The sequence below is a fragment of the Tasmannia lanceolata genome, unplaced genomic scaffold, assembly GCF_043159265.1.
Source record: "Tasmannia lanceolata isolate RefF3 unplaced genomic scaffold, GAP_Taslan_0.1 ptg000015l, whole genome shotgun sequence".
In the NCBI taxonomy this organism is placed as follows: domain Eukaryota; kingdom Viridiplantae; phylum Streptophyta; class Magnoliopsida; order Canellales; family Winteraceae; genus Tasmannia; species Tasmannia lanceolata.
The window spans coordinates 26,239,997-26,263,739 of NW_027518692.1; the positions used below are offsets into that span (position 1 = coordinate 26,239,997).

Here is a 23,743-nt window from a genome sequence, read left to right on the forward strand (position 1 = left end):
ATGTCTCTAAATTAAATATTAAGACTATACTACACCCCGAAATGGATTTCTTTCAAAAGTCTCCCATTCCAAAAAATTGAAACTCTCCAATTGATCATGTGGAACGTTTTTATTTGATATTTAAAATGTTCATTTCCATGTCACTGATTAGTCCCACCTTAAGAAGATAATCTAGACCCTTGATTTTAGGGTTTCATCAAAAAAGAGTTTAGCTGTTATTTTTGTTTAAAAATGAACTATAATAGACCAGATCACCTTCAAATAAAGGATTACAACATTAAGCATGGCTAGGCCATGTTTGTTTTGGATTTTGAGAAACGATCATGAATTGAAAATTGATTATTGGAATCAAAATTAAACGTAAATTTTTCTTATTTTTCTGACCATCTCCTCATCGGTGCCTTCTCTAGTATCTCCTTCTCCCATTCTTTCTTTCCCTCTCTCACCACTTGATAAACTAATATTAAAAATAAAAAAAAGGCCTTAGGGCACGAGGCTTCCCGCCATTGCGGGGTCTGGGGAGGGCTAGGTGTACACAGCCTTGTCACTGCTTTGCAAAGAGGTTATTTTCATGACTTGAACCCATGACCACCAGGTCATAATGGAGCAACCTTACCGTTGCGCCAAGGTAATATCATCTAGTAGGCAGTAGGCCCAACCATTGGTTGATCTGGACCATCTATGGCATGCTCAACCATCTATGACACACTTGTGGATCTTGCGCTGGTGGGGCTGTGCACTATGAAAACATTTTAACTTTTCAAAGGTGACCCTCTCAAAGTTGCCTTTCTTCGCCTAACTCATGGGCCCCTTCATTGATGAAGGCAAAACAACTTATATCACGGAATGCCCAACCCTATCTTTCCTTGGCTCCATTTTCCTTCAACGTGAAATAGACGTATAACAAATTTTTTGCTTAAAATTGTTTGAAGCCCATTTTGCGTTAAAAGAAACGGAGCCTTAAGGAAGATGATATGGAGACTAAGAGTACACCGATGAAAGACCCTAACATTGAGAATGTGCCATGCATGAAAAAAAAGTTACCTTTTTTAAATTTCCTATTCCTTAGAATTGGGCTTACACACTTTGATGTTGTGGCTAAAACCCATTTGAGAAGGGTTTCTTCGACAATTTTAAAAACTCTTTTTCGAAGATTTTCCCAAAAAAGCTGGTCTTTATTTCACTAAAGCCACGTTTGGATACCCACAAGCTTTAGATTTGGGTTTCTCACATTTGCAGTTGAGATTTGGAACTCGATCGGATCATTTGATTTCCAAATCAGCCACAACAGTGAAAGAAAAAATCTGATTTTAAAATCTTTTCTGTGAGGCATTATTTGGAAATCCATATTTATAGCAATTACCTTCACCCTCGTTGCTCCTCGATGTTGCTGCAGCAGGTCAGCAGCAGCAAGACGTCCCTCCCTCCCTTCCCCTCTCGTACAACATGAGCATGAAGATGATTGATGTATTTTGCAGTCAAAACTTAAATCCAAACCCAAATACAAAAACACGAGGTGTCCAAACGTGGCCTAATGGATTTTGAAGAACGTATTACATACTTGATAAAACATGTTATGCATCAAAGTCGCTTTGGCCGAGTGGTTAAGGCGTGTGCCTGCTAAGTACATGGGGTTTCCCCGCGAGAGTTCGAATCTCTCAGGCGACGAATGATTTTTTGATGGTCCCCACAAATAGTGTAAAAAACGAGGCATAAAATACAACAATGTCACTGTCAAAGGTCCTATTATGCAATTTTGGACGTGTTGCATCCTTGCATATCAAACTCATGTGTGACCCATCTAACAACCTACTCTGATCACCTTATGGGGGGGGGGGGGGGGGACATGATTGTATTTGTCGACTTGATCAATGATCCTAATTATTGCTAACTTTGTAAACAAACTAGTTCGAGGCTTTTGTGGTAGAAAATACAAACTCTATTTAAACTAAGTCTTCTACATGATTGTATTTGTCGACTTGATCAATGATCCTAATTATTGCTAACTTTGTAAACAAACTAGTTCGAGGCTTTTGTGGTAGAAAATACAAACTCTATTTAAACTAAGTCTTCTTCAACGTGGCAAACGGGCTGTGCCGGCCTGGCAAGGCAAGGCACGGCACGAAGTCGCGGGCCATGCCGGGCTGTGGGGTTTAGGCCAGCGGCCTGGCACGGTAAAATCAGTGTAAAAGTGAGTATTTAGGGCTATTTTCCCTGGCCAGCACTATACGGGCCGTGGGACGTGCTGTGCCTAACCTTCAACTTTTATGTGCCGTGCCTGGCCCGCGGACCACATCGGGCTAAGAAGTTTCGTGTTGTGCTGGCACGGCACGGCCCGTTTGCCACCTTGAAGTCTTCTTGGTTATGAAGTTTTTTTATTTGGTTTTCTAATTAATAAATAGTTTTTTTGCTGTTAGTTTTCTTTCTCTTTGTGTATTTTTATTAGAAATAGATTGTTCATTATAAGATGTGGGATTTGCTAGGGACCATCACAGAAGGCCTATCGTAACGCTAATGTTTTGATAATGGCAATCTTTTTTTTGTTCTTTTCTTTTATGACATAGGGTATTCCCCACCCTATTTTTAGGGCGGGATTAATCCCTATGGATGCGTGCAATCACTAACTCTCATCACTAGGGAGCATTCCCATGACTTTATGCCAAAGAGCCACACCCGTCCGGGTTAAGCACTCTTTATTTTATTAACTACTATGCTGATGGGTTGTCACGAGCATATTGGAAAGGCTACTGACACTAACATGTTTTGATATTGGGGCGAGCTCAACTTTGTCTTTTCTTTCTTAATTGACTGCACGAAAGCTTTTGGTAATTGTAATAGCCTTTGAAGTACAGCTTGTTAAATGGAAAAGGACAAGGTAAGTTCGTCAACAGCGTATTTGAAAGTGATGCGGGGAGCGTGGAGCGGCAACACAAGCTAAGCCCCATCACCCACGTGAACGAGCCAAGACTTTTCACAAAAGATATTCCAAAAATCTTATTTATTCAAATCTATCTTTCTTTCCTCATGTCATTACATTATATAGATAGTCAAAACAAAAAATTACAAACCCTAAAGCTTGCCTAACAATTATTCCCAATCTTCTACTGAAAGCAACAAAAATAAAAATTAGAATTATGACTAAAATATTCCTACAATAGCAATCCCATAATATAACTAAACCATATCCGTAAAATGCCTATAACTTAGCTAAATTAAGTCCAAATTGTGTAATCTTTTGCTCCTTAGATAGATAATCGAATAACTTTTCTAAAAATACTAAAATCAGACTAAACGGACAAGTTTTGACTACCAAAAATATACTAGAAATAAAATGCAAAAAATGAAAATAAAAAGTAAAAGAATTCTTCATGCCACACCGTTTTGCATCAGAAAGGCTACTATGCTGATGGGTTCTTAAGAGCATATTGGAAAGGATACTGGCACTACCATGTTTTGATATTGGGACGAGCTCTACTTTGTCTTTTCTTTCTTAACCGGCTGCATGAGAGCTTTTGGGAATTGCAATAGCCTTTGAAGTACAGCTTGTTAAATTAAAAGGGACGAGGTAAGTTCGTCTTATTATCTAAATATGGTAGTGCGAATATCAGTAAGCAAAATTGTAACAGCCTTTAAAATCCAACTGGAAAAGTACAAAATAAAGAGTATCATTATTGATACACGATCGAGGATCTAAATTCTGGACCCTGGTTTGTCTTTCTACGTAGTAGGTAAATCATGAGTCCTTTTTCTTTCTTTTTTCCATTCAATCACTTGATGATGATCGATTTGATCTCTTCTTCTATGTCATAATAACTACCACTTGCTCTTATCTCTAATATCAGAGGAATTCTAAACTCAAAGGTTTTGACGTGGATCCAATGGTGGAGCCCTTGTGACCGGTTTCTGCGAGGGCTCCTCGGAGTTTAACATCCCTCCTAACATCAATAGATTTTGACAAAATGGTAATGGTATTATTACAATTTTGGAATCCATGCTACAACCTCTATTATTATGACAAATGGATGTCACAACAAGAAAGACTTGAGTAGTATTTAAGTGCTTCCAAAGTGGATCTTCCATTTCTGGCTTTGAAGCCTTGACCCACTTGAAAACAAGCTCTTCCACAAATCCATGTTTCCTTTTTGCGAGTAAAAACAAGATTAAAAAAAAAGCCTTATTATCAATGTTAAAATCATGGATTTAAATTTCGGCCGAAATCCGGTAAAAAAAAGCATTAATTAATTAATTCGCTAATTTCGGCCGAAATTTCAGAAAAATACAAAGTTTTTTAAAAAAAAAATTGAAATTCTAGAAATTTCGGCCGAAAATTGGGAAATCCAGAATTTCAGTTTCGGTCCCAACTGAAATCCAATTTTGGACGAAATTTAAAACCATGGTTTCAATACATGAGAGAGAGAGAGAGAGAGAGAGAGACTTCACTAAGGTGAAGTAAAGCCTACTTTCCTTACAACCAATTACAATTTGAAAACATTCACCCTAGATTTTTTTTTCTTTTTGTACATGCCACAAGAACTGTATCTCCACCACCAATGTGATGGCCTTCACCTCTTCCTTGAATATGACTATTCACATCTCTGTTCAAGTATTGTTATTTCTCAATGAGATTCCAGTGTCCCCGAACCCATGTATTTTCATGATGTTACAAAAAAGAAAAAAATAATAACCCATCACTTCAAGAAAAACAAATTCGAACAAAACAAAAGCTCTAGAATCTTTCAGACCTTTTATTGAGATCTCATCCCACATTGTCCAAGGATTGGTAAATGGATTTCATGGCTAAAAGGGTCTAAGAACTTAGGGTGACCTATAAACCAGACCTAGCAACCGGCTTCATGTATTTTGGTGGTTTGAAATCATGTTTACTCTCCTTTGCTTTTCTTTGACAAATGATCATGTGGATATTTTTATGAAAAATGGAAGAAAGGTCCCCAAAGAAAAAAAAAATGGAAAAAAAGAAAGGAAAAGAAAAACCATTGGGACCCTACATTCTTGGGGTTGCAAATCATTTAACTTGGAAATCAAGAAAAGGGCAAGAGGAGATGTCTTCCATCAAATCTTCCAAGTCCCACTCCCCAATTCTTAAGTTTTCACCTTGCCAATAATTCCCTTTCTCATCAACATTATCCCCTATATTGTTGTTGTTGTTGATGTTATTAGTGTCGTTGCACTGATGATTTTTTGGGTTTTCACCACTAGTGTAATTAGTAGTGGTATTTTCTTCCAAGCTTATACTCTCCAAGGGAGGAATGAACAGCTCCCCTTCTCCCACCATTTGATCACCCCCTAAGAACCCATGTTCCCCATACAAACCATCCTCCATACCAACTTGTGTCAAGCATGTAGGCATGGAGAAGCAGCCTCCGGCGAAGTCGTAACCGTTCTCGAGCCGAGGCAATGGGTTGAGCTCATTGGTCATAGTCATAGCTTGAATGGATGAGGATGACGAAGACGACGATGAGTCCATGAACATCGCCATGATGTTATGGTCATTGATGGGAGTAAACCCACCCATGGCCTCTCTTGGCTCTGAAGAATCACTATGGTTTGGTGAGGATGATGATGATTTTCTCTGCCTTTTCTTTATTGTAGAATTCCAAAAATTCTTTATTTCGTTGTCGGTCCGCCCAGGCAAACGTGCTGCAATGTGAGACCATCTGCATTGATAGAGAAAAAAAAAAAAAAAACATTTGAGCAACAGTAGAAATAAAATGGATGGCTTCAATGGATATTAGGGTCCAAAACTGAATTGGGTTTTTTATGTGGGTTTTAGTGTATGTACAAGATATTGTGGTGTATGTTAAACACTAAAAGTATTATATTTTTTAGTGCTTAATATACACCATATTATGGATGCATATATGCATGTGCATGCATGCATGTGTATAACATAAAACTACAAGTAGTATCTGTAACTCAAAAGGCAGACGTAAGCCAAACAAAATGTCCTTTTCAATTTTTATTTTCAAATACAAACTACAACCAAAATACAAATTTAAGCAACCCTAGCATGGTAACACCCAATAAAATATCATAGTTGTCATTATCTGTCCAATAACTGAATACGCCATATGTGGTTGCAGCTGACCTAAACCTCGAAATTTATTCTATTTGTCAAGATTGGAAGGTTGAGCTTAAGGTTTATTGGATAGTCGAAATTATCTAATCTACAAAAGAAAAATATTTCAAATATGATGGAGTATCAAACAGGACAAGGGGGTTCTTTCTATGATACAAGCATGTCCATTTCAGAAAACCAACACACATGCACACCTGCATACATGCATATATATAAAAAAAACCATACATATACACACATGAAAATGATATCTTCACTCCGTCGTTTTCATAATGGCTCTCTAAATTCTATGAACTGCTTTTTTTATTAGATGTTGGGAGCCTTTAAAAAATTAAAAAAATGGGTTAAACAAAGATGTAGTGTCATTATTCATAATAGGGACTGCAAATGTGCAAGCATCGATACCTATAATCATGGTTTAAAATTTCGACTGAAATTTCGGATTTCGGTGGAGACCGACACCGAAACCACACAAAACCGAAATGGTCATTTATTTCGGCTGAACTTTTAGGATTTAGGTCGAAATGTTTTTCCGAAATTTGACCCAAAAAATCTGTTTTTTTTTAATTAATTTAATATTTCACCGAAATTTTGGCCGAAATTAAATATTGAATAAAATATTGGTTTCAATTTGTGTACCAGATTTCGACCGAAATTTCAAAATTTCAAGGTCCGAGACTAGTACCAAAACCAAAATTTATGAGGATGATCCTAGAGGAAAATGATTGTACGCTCGAGTGTACCAAGCTTATGGTACGCTCGAGTGCCCAATCACATGTGGGCCCACTTTGTTAGGATGATCCAAAGCATTCATTTAAAAGGCCCTTACATAGATGGGTTGTGTACCAAAAATCAGCTCCATAGGATCATCCTAACACATCCATTTGTGGAGGTCAAAATGGACAGACACTGTTTGTCCACAAATCTGCCCATTTTTGCCCTCCACTTTTGAAGGGGTTAGGATGATTCAATGGAGCTGATTTTTGGTACACACCCTATCTATGATAGAGCCTTGCAAATGAATGCTTTGGATCACCACAAAAATTATGGGACCCATGTGATTGGGCACACGAGCGTACCATAAGCTTGGTACGCTCGAGCGTACAATCCTTTTCCTTATATATATATATATATATATATATATATATATATATATATATATATATATATATATATATATATATATATATATATATATATATATGAGAGAGAGAGAGAGAGAGAGAGAGAGAGAACCTGTTGCCAAGAATGGAATGCAAGTGGATGATGAGGTCTTCTTCCTGATAAGAGAATGCTCCGCGCTTGAGATCAGGTCTCAAGTAATTGATCCAGCGGAGTCTACAACTCTTGCCACATCTCTGCAAGCCCGCGTTTCTCGCAACATCACTCCAACACCCTTGCCCATTGCTAAGCATGTAATTCATCAGCTTGTTATCTTCTTCTGGTGACCACAATCCCTTCCTAAGCTTATTATTCCCATTGTTGTTGTTGAGATTGTTGTGTTTAGCCGGGGAATCCGGCTTCCTCATCGCGAACTCCAGAGTCCTTGCACAAACTTGTCTTCCCAACTGGTTTAATTGAGAGGAGAGAGAGTGTGTTATAGAGGAGAAGAGAAAGGTGGAGGGATAAACAAGGCTTCATCGAGTGGGGATGTTGATAATGATGGTGATGGTTGTGGGGTTTGCTTAGAAAATGGAGAAGAGAGAGAGAGAGAGAGAGAGAGAGAGAGAGATATTTAATGTTTGTTTGTTGTTGGGTCGAGTGGAAAACGGTTTGGAGGGGGACCTTTAGAAAGTGAGAGAGATGGGTGGTCTTCTTGTCTTTGACTCCAGCTCTTGTCTTTTTCGTTGCATTTTTCTTCACTCACAAGGTAATCATCATAGAGAGAGAGAGAGAGAGAGAGATTATGTGAAACCCAAGCAATAATATCTAGCTTGTTTATCAAACAAACCCTCTCTATCTCTCTCTTCCCCAGTACGCATCCATCTACACTTATACAACATATAGACTATATAAAAATATATGGCAATTGATATCTCCACTAACCTTTTAAGCTTTTTACCTCCTTTTGTTTGTCTTTTCTTGAAAATAGAGTCATTTTCTTATACTATAAAAATATATGCACTTTTTGCGAACGAACGTTATTCATGCTTGAAATGTGTTTTTGTGACTAAAATTTTATGAAGTAAAAATAAAGTCAAACTTTAAAAGTGTGACTTATTCAATAGCTCTACAACTATAAGATATCTAATAACTACAGTAATTTTACTTGGGAAATGTTATCAGCACTACTGTATTTTGATGAGGGCACTCCTCACTTTATTCAAAGTACGGTCTAGCCCCCACCATAGGATGATCCAAACCATCCATTAAATGGGCCACAGTCTAAATAGGTTGTGCCCCAAAGATTATTACCATAGGTTGATCCTAACCCTCCAATCTATAGAGGGTTAGGATCAACACTCTAACAGTCAAATCAGAAGGTTAGGATCAACCTGTGGAAATGATTTTTGGGGCACAACCTATTTAGTCATTGGCCCATCTAATGGACGGTTTGGATCATCCTATGGTGCGGGCCATACCGTACTTTGAATAAAGCGAGGAGTGCCCTCATCATCAAAATAAAGTAGTGCTGATAGCATTTCCCTTTTACTTTTATCAGATATTTAATAACTATGAAGAAATTTTCATTTATAAGCTATTCATACTTAAAATAAAAATTCCAATTTATAGTGTTTTTAATAACCTCGACACCCAAGATTTCCTAGTATGGGAAATGATATCAGCACCATTTTTTATAATGTCAATGTCTAATCTTATCTTTTATTATTTAAAGAGCTGTCAAAGGTAATTATGGTTCCCAAAATGCTATCCCAAGCCAATTTAAAAATAAAAGACAAGGTGAGTTTGTGTAATTATTAAAACATGGTAGTGCCAATATCACTAGCCATCGTATATATTATGCATGTGAATGAGAGTCCGTTATTATATGTGTTTACGTATGTATGTATTCGTATCACTATACACGTAATGAATAGGGAAGGACTGCATTTCTTATGTTGTGCCAATATGAAGAGATACCAGGTGAAATTTCACGTTGAAAATGCAAAAGTGTGAAAGAGGAGATGAATTGGGTCTTAAGCAAATGTTTCCGTGTACGTCCGAAGATATGTAGGGACTCATCTTACCAAAAGGTGAATCTCAGACAAAAACAGAAACAACGTGACAAATCTCTTTAAAATGTGTGAGAATTTGTGGATAAAAAAGAGGTTTGATATGCCTACTTTCAGCCTCATCTGTTTTTTATCCAAGTTGTGGGTCCCATCCTAGATTATCTAAATGCCAAGAATGGGATTGAAGCCATCATTCTAACCCCTTGATCGATGCCATTGAATGAGGACCGTTGATTGGTTTTACTCTTACCCAAGGATTGGGATTGTCTGATCATTATAATTCTTAGCCCATGATCATCCACAATCAGCCCTGAAATTGGTTAATCTGGATCATGCAAGGAGCGGGTGTGGGTGTGGGTGTTATGTTTCCATGTGGCCTCTGAGGAAAAAGACTGAAAAATTCTATTGAAGGAGATTTAGAATGGCAAATCGAAATAAATTTATCTACTGTCAGATCAGCACCAATGTACACAACCCAAATCATCTAATCTGATGGGCCAATTCCCTAAATCATACCGAATCATTCATGGACCTTTTTTGTGGGCCCTCAATAATTTTGGGCCACCTAGATTCTTTTATGCAATTAAGGCTATTTTGATTTAATCTCATTTGAAATTGACGTTAACCCCTCTTTGGAAGCCATTAACTCTACAATTTCTAATCCTATTCTAACCATTATTTCCATAGAATCATCATATTTAACTTTAAAACCACTTGAATATGAGCCTTCCTAAATGAGGTACGCTTTGTGGGCCTGCTGCTGCCTCGTGCACACAATCAGATCCGTTGATCAAAAAGTCCGGGCAAATGCCATAAAGAAAGCCTTGATCAGATGTTCCTAGCTAGGCACTTGATCCATCAAACCTTACTTAAAAGTTCGGCCAAGAATAGCTAAACCATTGATTTTTTTTTTCCTAGTGCGTCATCTAATAATGTTCTGCAAGATAAACAGTCTTGATTTCACATACACATTCCTCGGTGGGACCCAAAAAATTGTCTATTACTATTCACCGTGAAAATCTGATCTCATGAGATTATATAAATGAAAACTAACCCAATGGCTGCTCTGGATTGATTGCCATGTTTGCTAACTGAAAATCAGAGATGGTTTATGAATACCAGAATTTATACCCTAGTTAATATAGTACACCAGAGTTTGAGTGTATATTTATCTGTTCATTGAGTTATTTCTGTTAGGAATCTTAACAGGGTAGAACTCCCCTCTAAAAGCTAGCTGTTAGAGGGAGGGTGCTCATCCCTTATAAGTAAATCCACATCCATTGACTTTCCTGATGTGGGACTATTTTTGCTTTCACGTGGAACCCCCAACAATCTCCCCCTCCACGTGGAAGCCACGTGGACAATCTCGCAACTACGAGATCTACCCCGAGGGATTTTTCCGTCCTCGCAGGCATTATCGGGGTTACCAAGATCTTCCTCGAGGGACATTCCCGCCCTCGGAAGTAAACCGGGGTTACCACGCCCTAGCTCTGATACCACTTGTTGGGAATCTTAACAGGGTAGAACTCACCCCTAAAAGCTCTCTGTTAGAGGGAGGGTGCCCATCCCTTATAAGCAAATTCACATCCATTGACTTTTCCGATGCAGGACTATTTTTGCTTTCACGTGGAACCCCCAACAATTTCTTCCACATGAAAATAGAGGGGATGATAATCCTTCAAGGGTTCATTCTCCATTAATATGGGATTATCGAAAGGAGAGTTTCAAAATTAGAGTGGGAATTTAAAATTTCAGATAAAGTCATATGAGTTCAGATAAAGTCTTATGAGCTAAATTTCATAATAAAGATTAAGTGGCATCAAAATGCATTTACTTCTTTGAAATGATGTGTTACTTCCAAAGAAAGGTCATCATGTTTGTGAAATGAAAGAGAATAGATTAACAAGTATACACAGGTTCAAGTGGCTCTTAATGCCCAAAGGCATAGAGTAAGCTTACTCTAATGTGTGTCTTGTTAGTTGATGTTATTCACCAATCGCGTAAAGCGTTCATTTATCTGATCCAAACTTCATAAATCATAATAGGTCAAAATCAGAATAGGATGTCGATTCCCGCGCCTTATTCAGGCAATCCAAACGCACCCAAATTTTTATTAAAAAAAGAAAAAGAAAAAAAAAAAGCATGAAGGCCATTCCTTTGTTTTGGAGGCAAGATATACAGCAGCTGCTGCCACCAGACCATCCCAAAACACGGACCCAAAGTTCTTGCTTCTATAACACACAAAAATCTCCCACAATAGGAAAACGAATAAAGTTAAAGAATCCCAAGTTACAAAACTCTTCTAGTTTTGACATTGATATCCATCTTTAGTGTAAACTTGGTAAGTTATTGGGAATTGTAGCAGCCATTGGTAGAAGTTTAAAATAGGAGGGGTGTTAGTAATAAAGCAGAGCTGTGCAAATTTCAATTCCATTTCCTTTTAGCCTCTTGACAGAGAAGACTCTGGCCCAAGAAAAAAGGTATTTTTCCATCAATAGGGACAATGGAAATGTTCTTATTGATTTATGATTGGAAAGAAAAAATAAAAAATGGACACCTCAGATGGATTATACCCCACAAGAGTGAGGAAAAGGGAGTAACCTTCTGCATGTTAGTTTTATTTTAGGATGGAGACCCAGCCTCATAAAAAAGAGAAACCAAGCGTACCAAGAAAGGATCTCTGCCCAAATGCAGCAAAAATATCCAAACAAAGAGTTGCAGTAGGTTGATGCCATGCTACACCAATTTGAGGCTTCTATATGTTGTCAAAGTTGACAGGCTCCTCAGGAACTTCTCCATCTGCCTATCCCTTGTCCTTATCGACATATCGAAGACATTTTGCGAGAATTCAGCCACCAAACCACTGAGAATGCTCTGATCGATCTGTTGACAATGCGAGGGATATGTTGAGTCAAGCAAGGATTGCTTGAATCATTACACCCTAGGTATCTAGTTTGGAATACCTAGTTTGTTGCCCCCAGCCCCTATATATAGAGAGATATACACAAGGGTTATTGAGTGGTTAATGGAGTCTAGCCCATGTAGGCCCACTACACCGATCCATTATCTTATTGGACTTATATTAGAACATAATTAGGGTTATACTATATACCCAACAGGATATGTTTCCGTTAGAACATTAAAAATAATAAAATACTATACTACTACGAAGAACGGTTAATAGCCTAATAGGAGATAAAGAATCAAACAAATGAGAAAAATAATAGAACGGTTATATTAGAACATAATAAGAATCAAATGGAAATAAGCATCGTGACACAACCAATGTTACCTAGAACCATGGTTTTAAATTTCAGTTTCGTGTATAATTTTGGTGTTCACCAAAACAGAAATTTCTGCTGAAATCCTGAAATTTTGGTCAAAATTTGGTAGAAGCTCACAAAATGTCGGTTTTTTGTCTCGAAATTTCAGCCGAAATTCTGTAAAGAAATAAAATATTAGTATTTTATCAAAATTTCAACCGAAATTTGGTGCATTTCGGCAATTTCGGTTTCGGTGTTTTCGGATTTCGGTCGAAATTTAAAACCATGCCTGGAACACGGTTCATTCTGGAACACGGTAGTTAGCCCGGTTTACAGTATGATGGGGGTATGTCATACGTATTTATTCAAAAAGAAACTTTCAGTTTCAAACTAAAATATATAAAATTTGAAGATCTCTTTATTGCTGCTACTTTATTTAGTGATATTTTGAGATCTTCAAAAAAAAAAAATTGAAGATCTCAAAATATCTCTAAATAAAGTATCAGCATATATTATATACTCAATCCAGCATATATTATATACTCAATCCTAAAAGAAAGCAAACAGAAGGAGGATGCCCTTACAAAGACAAGCATATTCCAATTCCCATCATTCCCCAACTTTGCTTGAAATGTTGAAATTACTTCTTCCTATTCATCCAGGATTTCCTATATCGACATGTAATCTATATCCTCAGTTGCTGATTGAATTATCTCTATATTCATTTATCTACTATTTGATTTGTGGCTGGGCTCTTGCCAAACCCAGCTTGGTCATAAAAAATAAAAAACAAATAGAAAACCACAACCTAGTTCTGAATCAAAAACAAAAAACAAGATAAATTATCAAACTAATAAGCTAGTGTTCAGCTGTGTTTCTCTTGATCACAAAGTGTTCCCTCTTGCAAAGCGAGAAATGTGAGTTTTTGTATTCCAGGATGACATGATAGTCATTTTTAGCCATCCGGATAGTGAACGTACCTACCAAGTTTGGGGTTGTGAGGCTTAGATAGCGGGACGAGATCTCACAAAAATTTCTGAAGGTTTTGGAAGATGTGATTTTATTCTACCTAATCAAACCATAGTTGCCTAATCTAACCTATTGGTGAGATCTCACATATTCTAACATGCCCCCTCAAACGTATATGGATTGAAAATCGATATACGTTTGATTACAATAAAATTGCCAAATATGGAAAATAGAATTCCCAAATTACAAATTTAATTAAAAGCCACCAATTTGATGCACACTTCAGAAAGTTGATGGTGAAGACTGATGTTGCTGTCAATGATCACTAACGATGGTTGCCGAAGAAGACGCTGCTTGTTGATGTGTCGCAAAGAGGGTTAAAAACAAAAAAAATAAAACAAATGGGTCAATAGATCACAACCTCAATGGGCTAGACAAGACTCAAGCCTCGATGGGCAAGTAAGATTGGGTCACTATGGGCCGATGCCAGAATGGACAAGAATGGGCCTCGATGAGCATGACAACATGGGTTGGTTTTAGAATACCAGTCTTCAAGGGAATTTCAAATTGCTCTCTCACACACGAACCTCGAGAGAGAGGCCCCTCAACTGAGTAGAGCTCCTATTTCAGGCACGCACCTCGAAGAGGTACTTCAACTGAAATGGATCGAGGAATTAAGGAGAGAAAAAAATGGAAGTATAGAGATGGGCGACGAATAATAGTGGAAAAGCTAACGGCACATTAAAAAAAAGCCAATGACTTTACGGATAAAAATGGTGCATGAATAGGAGGGTGCTAATATCAAAATTTAGGAGAAAGATTGAAGAGATGGGGTGCATTGAAAACAGAGAAAAAGTTAGCCGTGTCTACACCATAGGCTTCTGTGTTCCGTGGGCATCCCCCATCTTCTCTTCATGATGTTGGAATTCAAGGCTTGATATTTGGACAAAACATTGAAGACTTCATTTTCTTTCCATGAGGCTGATCAAATGAACCTAAGGGGAGATGGCTGCGAGTGCAGTGAAGTCATGGATGAAAACCCATGGATGGAACATGGGAAGGTAGAGATGAAAATGAGGCAAACACAAAGGAAGCGAATTCTAAGAGTTGGGATTTAGATTTGCAGGGGCTGTTTTTGCAGCGGATAAATTGGAGAGCTATGTTGGCCTGGCGAACGGCTAACTCGGCCGTCCGCCGGAAAACGAAACTGCGAAAACTGTGGTCAAGGACGGATCGGATCGTCCCGCTTTGATACCATGATAAACTTCAGAAATTTCACTAATTCTTAGATGCTATTACAGTAATCAAAGGGTGCTTATATAAAGCACTTACATGATAAGCATAGAAGGGAAATCAAGATAATTATGGAAGGGAAGGAATCCTAAATAAATCTACTTTCCTAATCTTTCTTGCTTGTCTCTTCTTATCCACTCGCCTAATTTATCTAGTCTCCTCATTTAGCCAACTTACCCAATCTACCTCCAAGATGATCCAACGGTGAGATCTTAACCCAATCCAACAGTTGGATCCCACATATTCTAACAGGTAATGACCCTAATAACATTCACCATAACCACCTTCGGGTTGGAGGTTAAATCCTAGCTCACTGACCAAGCACAAATTAGCATTTGGACAGTTTAGCATTGATATGAAAATTAGCATTTGGACAATGTTAGGATGGATATGCTCCTGTTAAAACATTGAAATATATAAATATTATTCAGAATTATCAGTTCATGATGAATGACTGTAAACAAGGAAATGAAAGTTCTAGAATGATGTAATGGCCCATTTGGATACCTTCCATTTTGTATTTGGTTTGGAATTGAGTTTTGGATACAAATTGAATAGATCCAGCAGCTCATGTAGAGTGAGACAGAGAGGGAAGGGGGTACTTCCTAGTGGAGGGGAGAGGTTGAGGAGCAAAGAGGGTGAAGGAAACTCACAGATCCATGGATTTTCAATTTCTTATTTCCACAGCAAACTTAGAAATCTGATTTTTTTCACTGTCATCTGCTGAATTAGAATTCCAAGAATTTGATCCGATCCAAATTACAATGCAAAAAGGGCTGAAAATGTGAGAAATCCAAATCCAAATCTTCTCGGCATCCAAACGGGCCCTAATGGTGATTCTCTCCTCGTTTCTTCACGTCATTTGTAAATAAGCATCTTAGAGATTCTGCTCTGGGTCATCACCTTCAGGTTGGAGGCTTAATCTCAGCTTACATATCAAGATAGGGGTAAGGTGTACTTTATGAGCAAAAGACAAGCAACAGGGACCATCCCACGCACCAAAGGAGAGGGACCAAAAATGGCTTTATATATGAAAAGACAAAAAACTAATTACCTTGTAAAAAAATCGACCAAAATACTTGTAACACTAACTCCCGTTTGGATGCCGAGAAGAATTTGATTTGGATTTCTCACATTTGCAGCCCTTTTTGCATTGTAATTTGGATCGGATCAAATTCTTGGATTTCTAATTCAGCAGCTAACAGTAGAAAAAAATTAGATTTCTAAATTTGTTGTGGAAATAAGAAATTGAAAATCCACAGATCTAGCAGTTTCCTTCACCCTCTTTGCTCCTCAACCTCTCCCCTCCACTAGAAAGTACCCCCTTCCCTCTATGTCTCCCTCTACATGAGCTGCCGGATCTATTCAATTTGTATTCAAAACTCAATTCCGAATCCAAATACAAAATGGGAGGTATCCAAACAGGCCCTTATATGTTTTGATAGGGTGAGTCCCACCAACTCAACTCAAACCCATCCATCAGGTGGGGCCACTTTTTACCTCATGTTTTAAAATAGGGTAGGTCCCATGATTTCCAACTGAGCCATGTGTACGGTGGGGCCCACCATTTTACACCTCATGTTTTGATAGGGTGTGTCCCAATTTTTTACATGTATTCAGAGCATGGGCCAAGAGTGTTAGTTTAATATAGAGAGAGGGGTGCAACTTGAGTCGAACCCAACCGGTTTACCCCAATTTTGGCTCGGGTTGGGTTGGATTGGGTTAGGGTTGGTAAAAGCCAACTTGATTTAAATTCAGGTTGGGTTAGGGTTGAGGCCATCACCACCCGGTTGCCTTCTGTCCTCTAATTTTTTGGAAATGGGTGATTTTTTGGAATCCCTTTGTTTTTGGTTTTTTTATTTTTATTTTTATGCATGCAAAAGTTGCTATTTTGTTTCCTTTGTTGTCTTGCTAGGGTGAGTTTTTTTTGGAAATTGAGTGATGTTGTTTAGTTTAGGGTTTTTCTTGATCATAAAAGGGTTGTGTTAAAAATTGCTTATTTGAGTTCATTTCCCCCAATCTAATCCTTAATTGCTGCCTCGTTTCTAAAACCTGGGTAGTACTAAAACATCCTTGCCTTTCATCGACATCATGTCTGCTCTTTGTGATTTTGGGATTGATTTTGTTTATGACTTTTCATCTTTGAAACTGGGCTTTTTTCCCGCTCTTTTTGTCTGTTTGCTTCTTTTTTTTCCTCTTTTTTTTTTGGGATATTGAGAATGTTATTTTGAGTGATTCATGTTTTTTTAAATGGAAAAGTTCTATTTTACTTAGTAGGTACTAATAAGTTATTTTTGGTTTCCATTTATGAAAGTTGTTTCTATTAAAGTTCTGTCTAATTTTCATGTTTAGAATTTGGTTTGGGTTGTTTTTATTAGTTTTTTATTCATATGGGTAACTGGTCTTTTTTTTCCCCACTTCTCTCTTCTATGATGCTGATTTTCTTTGCCCTGGTAGCACAAATATATTTTTTAGGTAATCCATGGTTGAACATGTCTTTTTTTTAATTTTTGTTGTGGCTTGTTTCTGACACTCTGGTAACTGCAAAAAAAAAAAAAAAATCTTGTTTAGAGCTGATCATCTTTGGAACTGTGTTGACATGTGCTGTTGGAACTTGTATACTAGTATTAAAATGGAGACAGAGAGAAGATCTTTGTGGGTTTTTCTTTGTTTGATATTTTTTTTCTCTCACTTGTTATTTCTGCCTCATTTCTAAAACATGGGTACAATTTACATTGATTTCATATAGGACTCCACCTATCGGGGGTCTTTTAATATGGAGATACGGTTCTGTTTCTGGAGCATGGATACTGCAAAATCCTATTTCCTTTTAGGTTGTTTATTGTGTACAAGTTGCTTTTCTGTATTTGACAAAACTTAGATGCCCTTGTTGTCTTCATGGGAACTACGAGATCTACCCCGAGGGATTTTTCCGTCCTCGCAGGCATTATCGGGTTTACCGAGATCTTCCTCGAGGGACATTCCCGCCCTCGGAAGTAAACCGGGGTTACCACGCCCTAGCTCTGATACCACTTGTTGGGAATCTTAACAGGGTAGAACTCGCCCCTAAAAGCTAGCTGTTAGAGGGAGGGTGCCCATCCCTTATAAGCAAATTCACATCCATTGACTTTTCCGATGCAGGACTATTTTTGCTTTCACGTGGAACCCCCAACAATTTCTTCCACATGAAAATAGAGGGGATGATAATCCTTCAAGGGTTCATTCTCCATTAATATGGGATTATCGAAAGGAGAGTTTCAAAATTTGAGTGGGAATTTAAAATTTCAGATAAAGTCTTATGAGCTAAATTTCATAATAAAGATTAAGTGGCATCAAAATGCATTTACTTCTTTGAAATGATGTGTTACTTCCAAAGAAAGGTCATCATGTTTGTGAAATGAAAGAGAATAGATTAACAAGTATACACAGGTTCAAGTGGCTCTTAATGCCCAAAGGCATAGAGTAAGCTTACTCTAATGTGTGTCTTGTTAGTTGATGTTATTCACCAATCGCGTAAAGCGTTCATTTATCTGATCCAAACTTCATAAATCATAATAGGTCAAAATCAGAATAGGATGTCGATTCCCGCGCCTTATTCAGGCAATCCAAACGCACCCAAATTTTTATTAAAAAAAGAAAAAAAAAAAAAAAAAAGAAGCATGAAGGCCATTCCTTTGTTTTGGAGGCAAGATATACAGCAGCTGCTGCCACCAGACCATCCCAAAACACGGACCCAAAGTTCTTGCTTCTATAACACACAAAAATCTCCCACAATAGGAAAACGAATAAAGTTAAAGAATCCCAAGTTACAAAACTCTTCTAGTTTTGACATTGATATCCATCCTTAGTGTAAACTTGGTAAGTTATTGGGAATTGTAGCAGCCATTGGTAGAAGTTTAAAACAAACAGGAGGGGTGTTAGTAATAAAGCAGAGCTGTGCAAATTTCAATTCCATTTCCTTTTAGCCTCTTGACAGAGAAGACTCTGGCCCAAGAAAAAAGGTATTTTTCATCAATAGGGACAATGGAAATGTTCTTATTGATTTATGATTGGAAAGAAAAAATAAAAAATGGACACCTCAGATGGATTATACCCCAGAAGTGTGAGGAAAAGGGAGTAACCCTTCTGCATGTTAGTTTTATTTTAGGATGGAGACCCAGCCTCATAAAAAAGAGAAACCAAGCCTACCAAGAAAGGATCTCTGCCCAAATGCAGCAAAAATATCCAAACAAAGAGTTGCAGTAGGTTGATGCCATGCTACACCAATTTGAGGCTTCTATATGTTGTCAAAGTTGACAGGCCCCTCCTTATCGACTCATCGAAGACCTTTTGCGAGAATTCAGCCACCAAACCACTGAGAATGCTCTGACCGATCTGTTGACAATGCGAGGGATATGTTGAGTCAAGCAAGGATTGCTTGAATCATTACACCCTAGGTTTCTAGTTTGGAATACCTAGTTTGTTGCCCCCAACCCCTATATATAGAGAGATACACAAGGGTTATTGACTGGTTAATGGACTCTAGCCCATAAAGGCCCACTACACCGATCCATTATCTTATTGGACTTATATTAGAACATAATTAGGGTTATACTATATACCCAACATGATATCTTTCCGTTAGAACAGTAAAAAGAATAAAATACTATACTACTACGAAGAACGGTTAATAGCCTAATAGGAGATAAAGAATCAAACAAATGAGAAGAATAATAGAACGGTTATATTAGAACATAATAAGAATCACGATGCTTATTTCCATTGGAAATAAGCATCGTGACACAACCAATGTTACCTGGAACCATGGCTTTAAATTTCAGTTTCGTGTATAATTTTGGTGTTCACCGAAACAGAAATTTCAGTTGAAATTCCGAAATTTTGGTCAAAATTTGGTAGAAGCTCACAAAATGTCGGTTTTTTGTCTCGAAATTTCAGCCGAAATTCTGTAAAGAAATAAAATATTAGTATTTTATCAAAATTTCAACCGAAATTTGGTACATTTCGGCAATTTCGGTTTCAGTGTTTTCGGATTTCGGTCGAAATTTAAAACCATGCCTGGAACACGGTTCATTCTGGAACGCGGTAGTTAGCCCGGTTTACAGTATGATGGGGGTATGTCATACGTATTTATTCAAAAAGAAACTTTCAGTTTCAAACTAAAATATATAAAATTTGAAGATCTCTTTAGTGCTGCTACTTTATTTAGTGATATTTTGAGATCTTCGAGAAAAAAAATTTTGAAGATCTCAAAATAAAGTATCAGCATATATTGTATACTCAATCCTAAAAGGCAAACAGAAGGAGGATGCCCTTGCAAAGACAAGCATATTCCAATTCCCCTCATTCCCCAACTTTGCTTGAAAAGTTGAAATTACTTCTTCCTATTCATCCAGGATTTCCTATATCGGCATGTAATCTATATCCTCAGTTGCTGATTGGATTATCTGTATTCATTTATCTACTATTTGATTTGTGGATGGGCTCTTGCCAAACCCAGCTTGGTCATAAAAATAAAAAAAACAAATAGAAAACCACAACCTAGTTCTGAATCAAAAACAAAAAAACAAGATAAATTATCAAACTAATAAGCTAGTGTTCAGCTGTGTTTCTCTTGATCACAAAGTGTTCCCTCTTGCAAAGCGAGAAATGTGAGTTTTTGTATTCCAGGATGACATGATAGTCATTTTTAGCCATCCGGATAGTGAACGTATCTACCAAGTTTGGGGTTGTGAGGCTTAGATCGCGGGACGAGATCTCACAAAAATTTATGAAGGTTTTGGAAGATGTGATTTTATTCTCCCTAATTAAACCATAGTTGCCTAATCTAACCTATTGGTGAGATCTCACATATTCTAACATACCCCCTCAAACGCATATGGATTGAAAATCGATATACGTTTGATTACAATAAAATTGCCAAATATGGAAAATAGAATTCCCAAATTACAAATTTATTCAAAATCCACCAATTTGATGCACACTTCCGAAAGTTGATGGTGAAGACTGATGTTGCTGTCAATGATCACCAACAATGGCTTGTTGATGTGTCGCAAAGAGGGTTAAAAACAAAAAAACAAAACAAATGGGTCAATAGATCACAACCTCAAAGAGCTAGACAAGACTCAAGCCTCGATGGGCGAGTGAGATTGGGTCACTACGGACCAATGCCGGAATAGACAAGAATGGGCCTCGATGGGCATGACAACATGGGTTGGTTTTAGAATACCAATCTTCATGGGAATTTCATATTGCTCTCTCACGCACGAACCTCGAGGAGAGAGGCCCCTCAACTGAGTAGAACTCCTATTTCAGGCACGCACCTCGAAGAGGTACCTCAACTGAAATGGATCGAGGAATTAAAGAGGGAAAAAAATGGAAGTATAGAGATGGGCGACGAATAATAGTGGAAAAGCTAACGGCACATTAAAAAAAAGCCAATGACTTTACGGATAAAAATGGTGCATGAATAGGAGGGTGCTAATATCAAAATTTAGGAGAAAGATTGAAGAGATGGGGTGCATTGAAAACAGAGAAAAAGTTAGCCGTGTCTACACCATAGGCTTCTGTGTTCCGTGGGCATCCCCCATCTTCTCTTCATGATGTTGGAATTCAAGGCTTGATATTTGGACAAAACATTGAAGACTTCATTTTCTTTCCATGAGGCTGATCAAATGAACCTAAGGGGAGATGGCTGCGAGTGCAGTGAAGGCATGGATGAAAACCCATGGATGGAACATGGGAAGGTAGAGATGAAAATGAGGCAAACACAAAGGAAGCGAATTCTAAGAGTTGGGATTTAGATTTGCAGGGGCTGTTTTTGCAGCGGATAAATTGGAGAGCTATGTTGGCCTGGCGGACGGCCGAGTTATCCGTCCGCCGGAAATCGGAACTGCGAAAACTGTGGTCAAGGACGGGTCGGATCGTCCCGCTTTGATACCATGATAAACTTCAGAAATTTCACTAATTCTTAGATGCTATTACAATAATCAAAGGGTGCTTATATAAAGCACTTACATGATAAGCATAGAAGGGAAATCAAGATAATTATGGAAGGGAAGGAATCCTAATTAAATCTACTTTCCTAATCTTTCTTGCTTGTCTCTTCTTATCCACTCGCCTAATTTATCTAGTCTCCTCATTTAGCCAACTTACCCAATCTACCTCCAAGATGATCCAACTGTGAGATCTTAACCCAATCCAACCAGATCTTAACCCAATCTAACCGTTGGATCCCACATATTCTAACAGGTAATGACCCTAATAACATTCGCCATAACCACCTTCGGGTTGGAGGTTAAATCCTAGCTCACTGACCAAGCACAAATTAGCATTTGGACAGTTTAGTATTGATATGAAAATTAGCATTTGGACAATGTTAGGATGGATATGCTTCTGTTAAAACACTGAAATATATAAATATTATTCAGAATTATCAGTTCATGATGAATGACGGTAAACAAGGAAATGAAAGTTCTAGAATGATGTAAGGGCCCATTTGGATACCTTCCATTTTGTATTTGGATTTGGAATTGAGTTTTGGATACAAATTGAATAGATCCAGCAGCTCATGTAGAGTGAGACAGAGAGGGAAGGGGGTACTTCCTAGTGGAGGGGAGAGGTTGAGGAGCAAAGAGGGTGAAGGAAACTCCCAGATCCGTGGATTTTCAATTTCTTATTTCCACAGCAAACTTAGAAATCTGATTTTTTTCACTGTCATCTGCTGAATTAGAAATCCAAGAATTTGATCCGATCCAAATTACAATGCAAAAAGGGCTGAAAATGTGAGAAATCCAAATCCAAATCTTATCGGCATCCAAACGGGCCCTAATGGTGATTCTCTCCTCGTTTCTTCACGTCATTTGTAAATAAGCATCTTAGAGATTCTGCTCTGGGTCATCACCTTCAGGTTGGAGGCTTAATCTCAGCTTACATATCAAGATAGGGGTAAGGTGTACTTTATGAGCAATAGACCAGCAACAGGGACCATCCCACGCACCAAAGGAGAGGGACCAAAAATGGCTTTATATATGAAAAGACAAAAAACTAATTACCTTGTAAAAAAATCGACCAAAATACTTGTAACACTCACTTAGGGCCCGTTTGGATGCCGAGAAGAATTTGATTTGGATTTCTCACATTTGCAGCCCTTTTTGCATTGTAATTTGGATCGGATCAAATTCTTGGATTTCTAATTCAGCAGCTAACAGTGAAAAAAATTCAGATTTCTAAATTTGCTGTGGAAATAAGAAATTGGAAATTCACAGATCTAGCAGTTTCCTTCACCCTCTTTGCTCATCAACCTCTCCCCTCCACTAGAAAGTACCCCCTTCCCTCTATGTCTCCATCTACATGAGCTGCCGGATCTATTCAATTTGTATTCAAAACTCAATTCCGAATCCAAATACAAAATGGGAGGTATCCAAACAGGCCCTTAGATGTTTTGATAGGGTGAGTCCCACCAACTCAACTCAAACCCATCCATCAGGTGGGGCCACTTGTACCTCATGTTTTAAAATAGGGTAGGTCCCATGATTTCCAACTGAGCCCATGTGTACGGTGGGGCCCACCATTTTACACCTCATGTTTTGATAGGGTGTGTCCCAATTCTTTACATGTATTCAGAGCATGGGCCAAGAATGTTAGTCTAATATAGAGAGACGGGTGCAACTTGAGTCGAACCCGACCGGTTTACCCCAATTTTGGCTCAGGTTGGGTTGGGTTGGATTGGGTTAGGGTTGCTAAAAGCCAACTTGATTTAAATTCAGGTTGGGTTAGTGTTGAGGCCATGACCACCCGGTTGCCTTGCTTCCTCTAATTTTATCTTGATTTTCTTTGGGTTACTGTATTTTCCTGTTTTGGCACAAGGTGAACCCGATTCAACCCGCCCTGATTTCGGGTTAGATGTGTTGGATTAGGGTTGAGAAATTTTGAGTTGGGTTGGGTTGGGT

At 38.0% G+C, this 23,743-nt stretch overlaps 1 protein-coding gene and 1 non-coding gene across 2 annotated transcripts; one reads left to right on the top strand and one right to left on the bottom strand.

Moving 5' to 3' along the window:
• Window positions 1-1,586: 1,586 nt before the first annotated feature.
• Window positions 1,587-1,668, top strand: TRNAS-GCU (transfer RNA serine (anticodon GCU)). Its single transcript has one exon. It is a non-coding gene; the product is annotated as a tRNA-Ser (tRNA).
• Window positions 1,669-4,426: 2,758 nt separating this feature from the next.
• Window positions 4,427-7,684, bottom strand: LOC143845831 (transcription factor MYB46-like). Its single transcript, XM_077354235.1, has 2 exons — window positions 7,334-7,684; window positions 4,427-5,675 (listed from the first exon to the last, which is right to left on the bottom strand). The coding sequence occupies exons 1-2, from the start codon at window positions 7,624-7,626 to the stop codon at window positions 5,024-5,026; spliced, it is 945 nt and encodes a 314-aa protein (XP_077210350.1). The 5' UTR covers window positions 7,627-7,684; the 3' UTR covers window positions 4,427-5,023.
• Window positions 7,685-23,743: the final 16,059 nt, after the last annotated feature.

Bases quoted from the DNA above. Each gene is read 5' to 3' on its own strand.
- LOC143845831 (XM_077354235.1), bottom strand. From the start codon at position 7,626: ATGAGGAAGCCGGATTCCCCGGCTAAACACAACAATCTCAACAACAAC. The intron at 5,676-7,333 runs GTTCTCTCTCTC...CTATCAATGCAG, and splicing joins CATTCCATTCTTGGCAACAG to ATGGTCTCACATTGCAGCAC.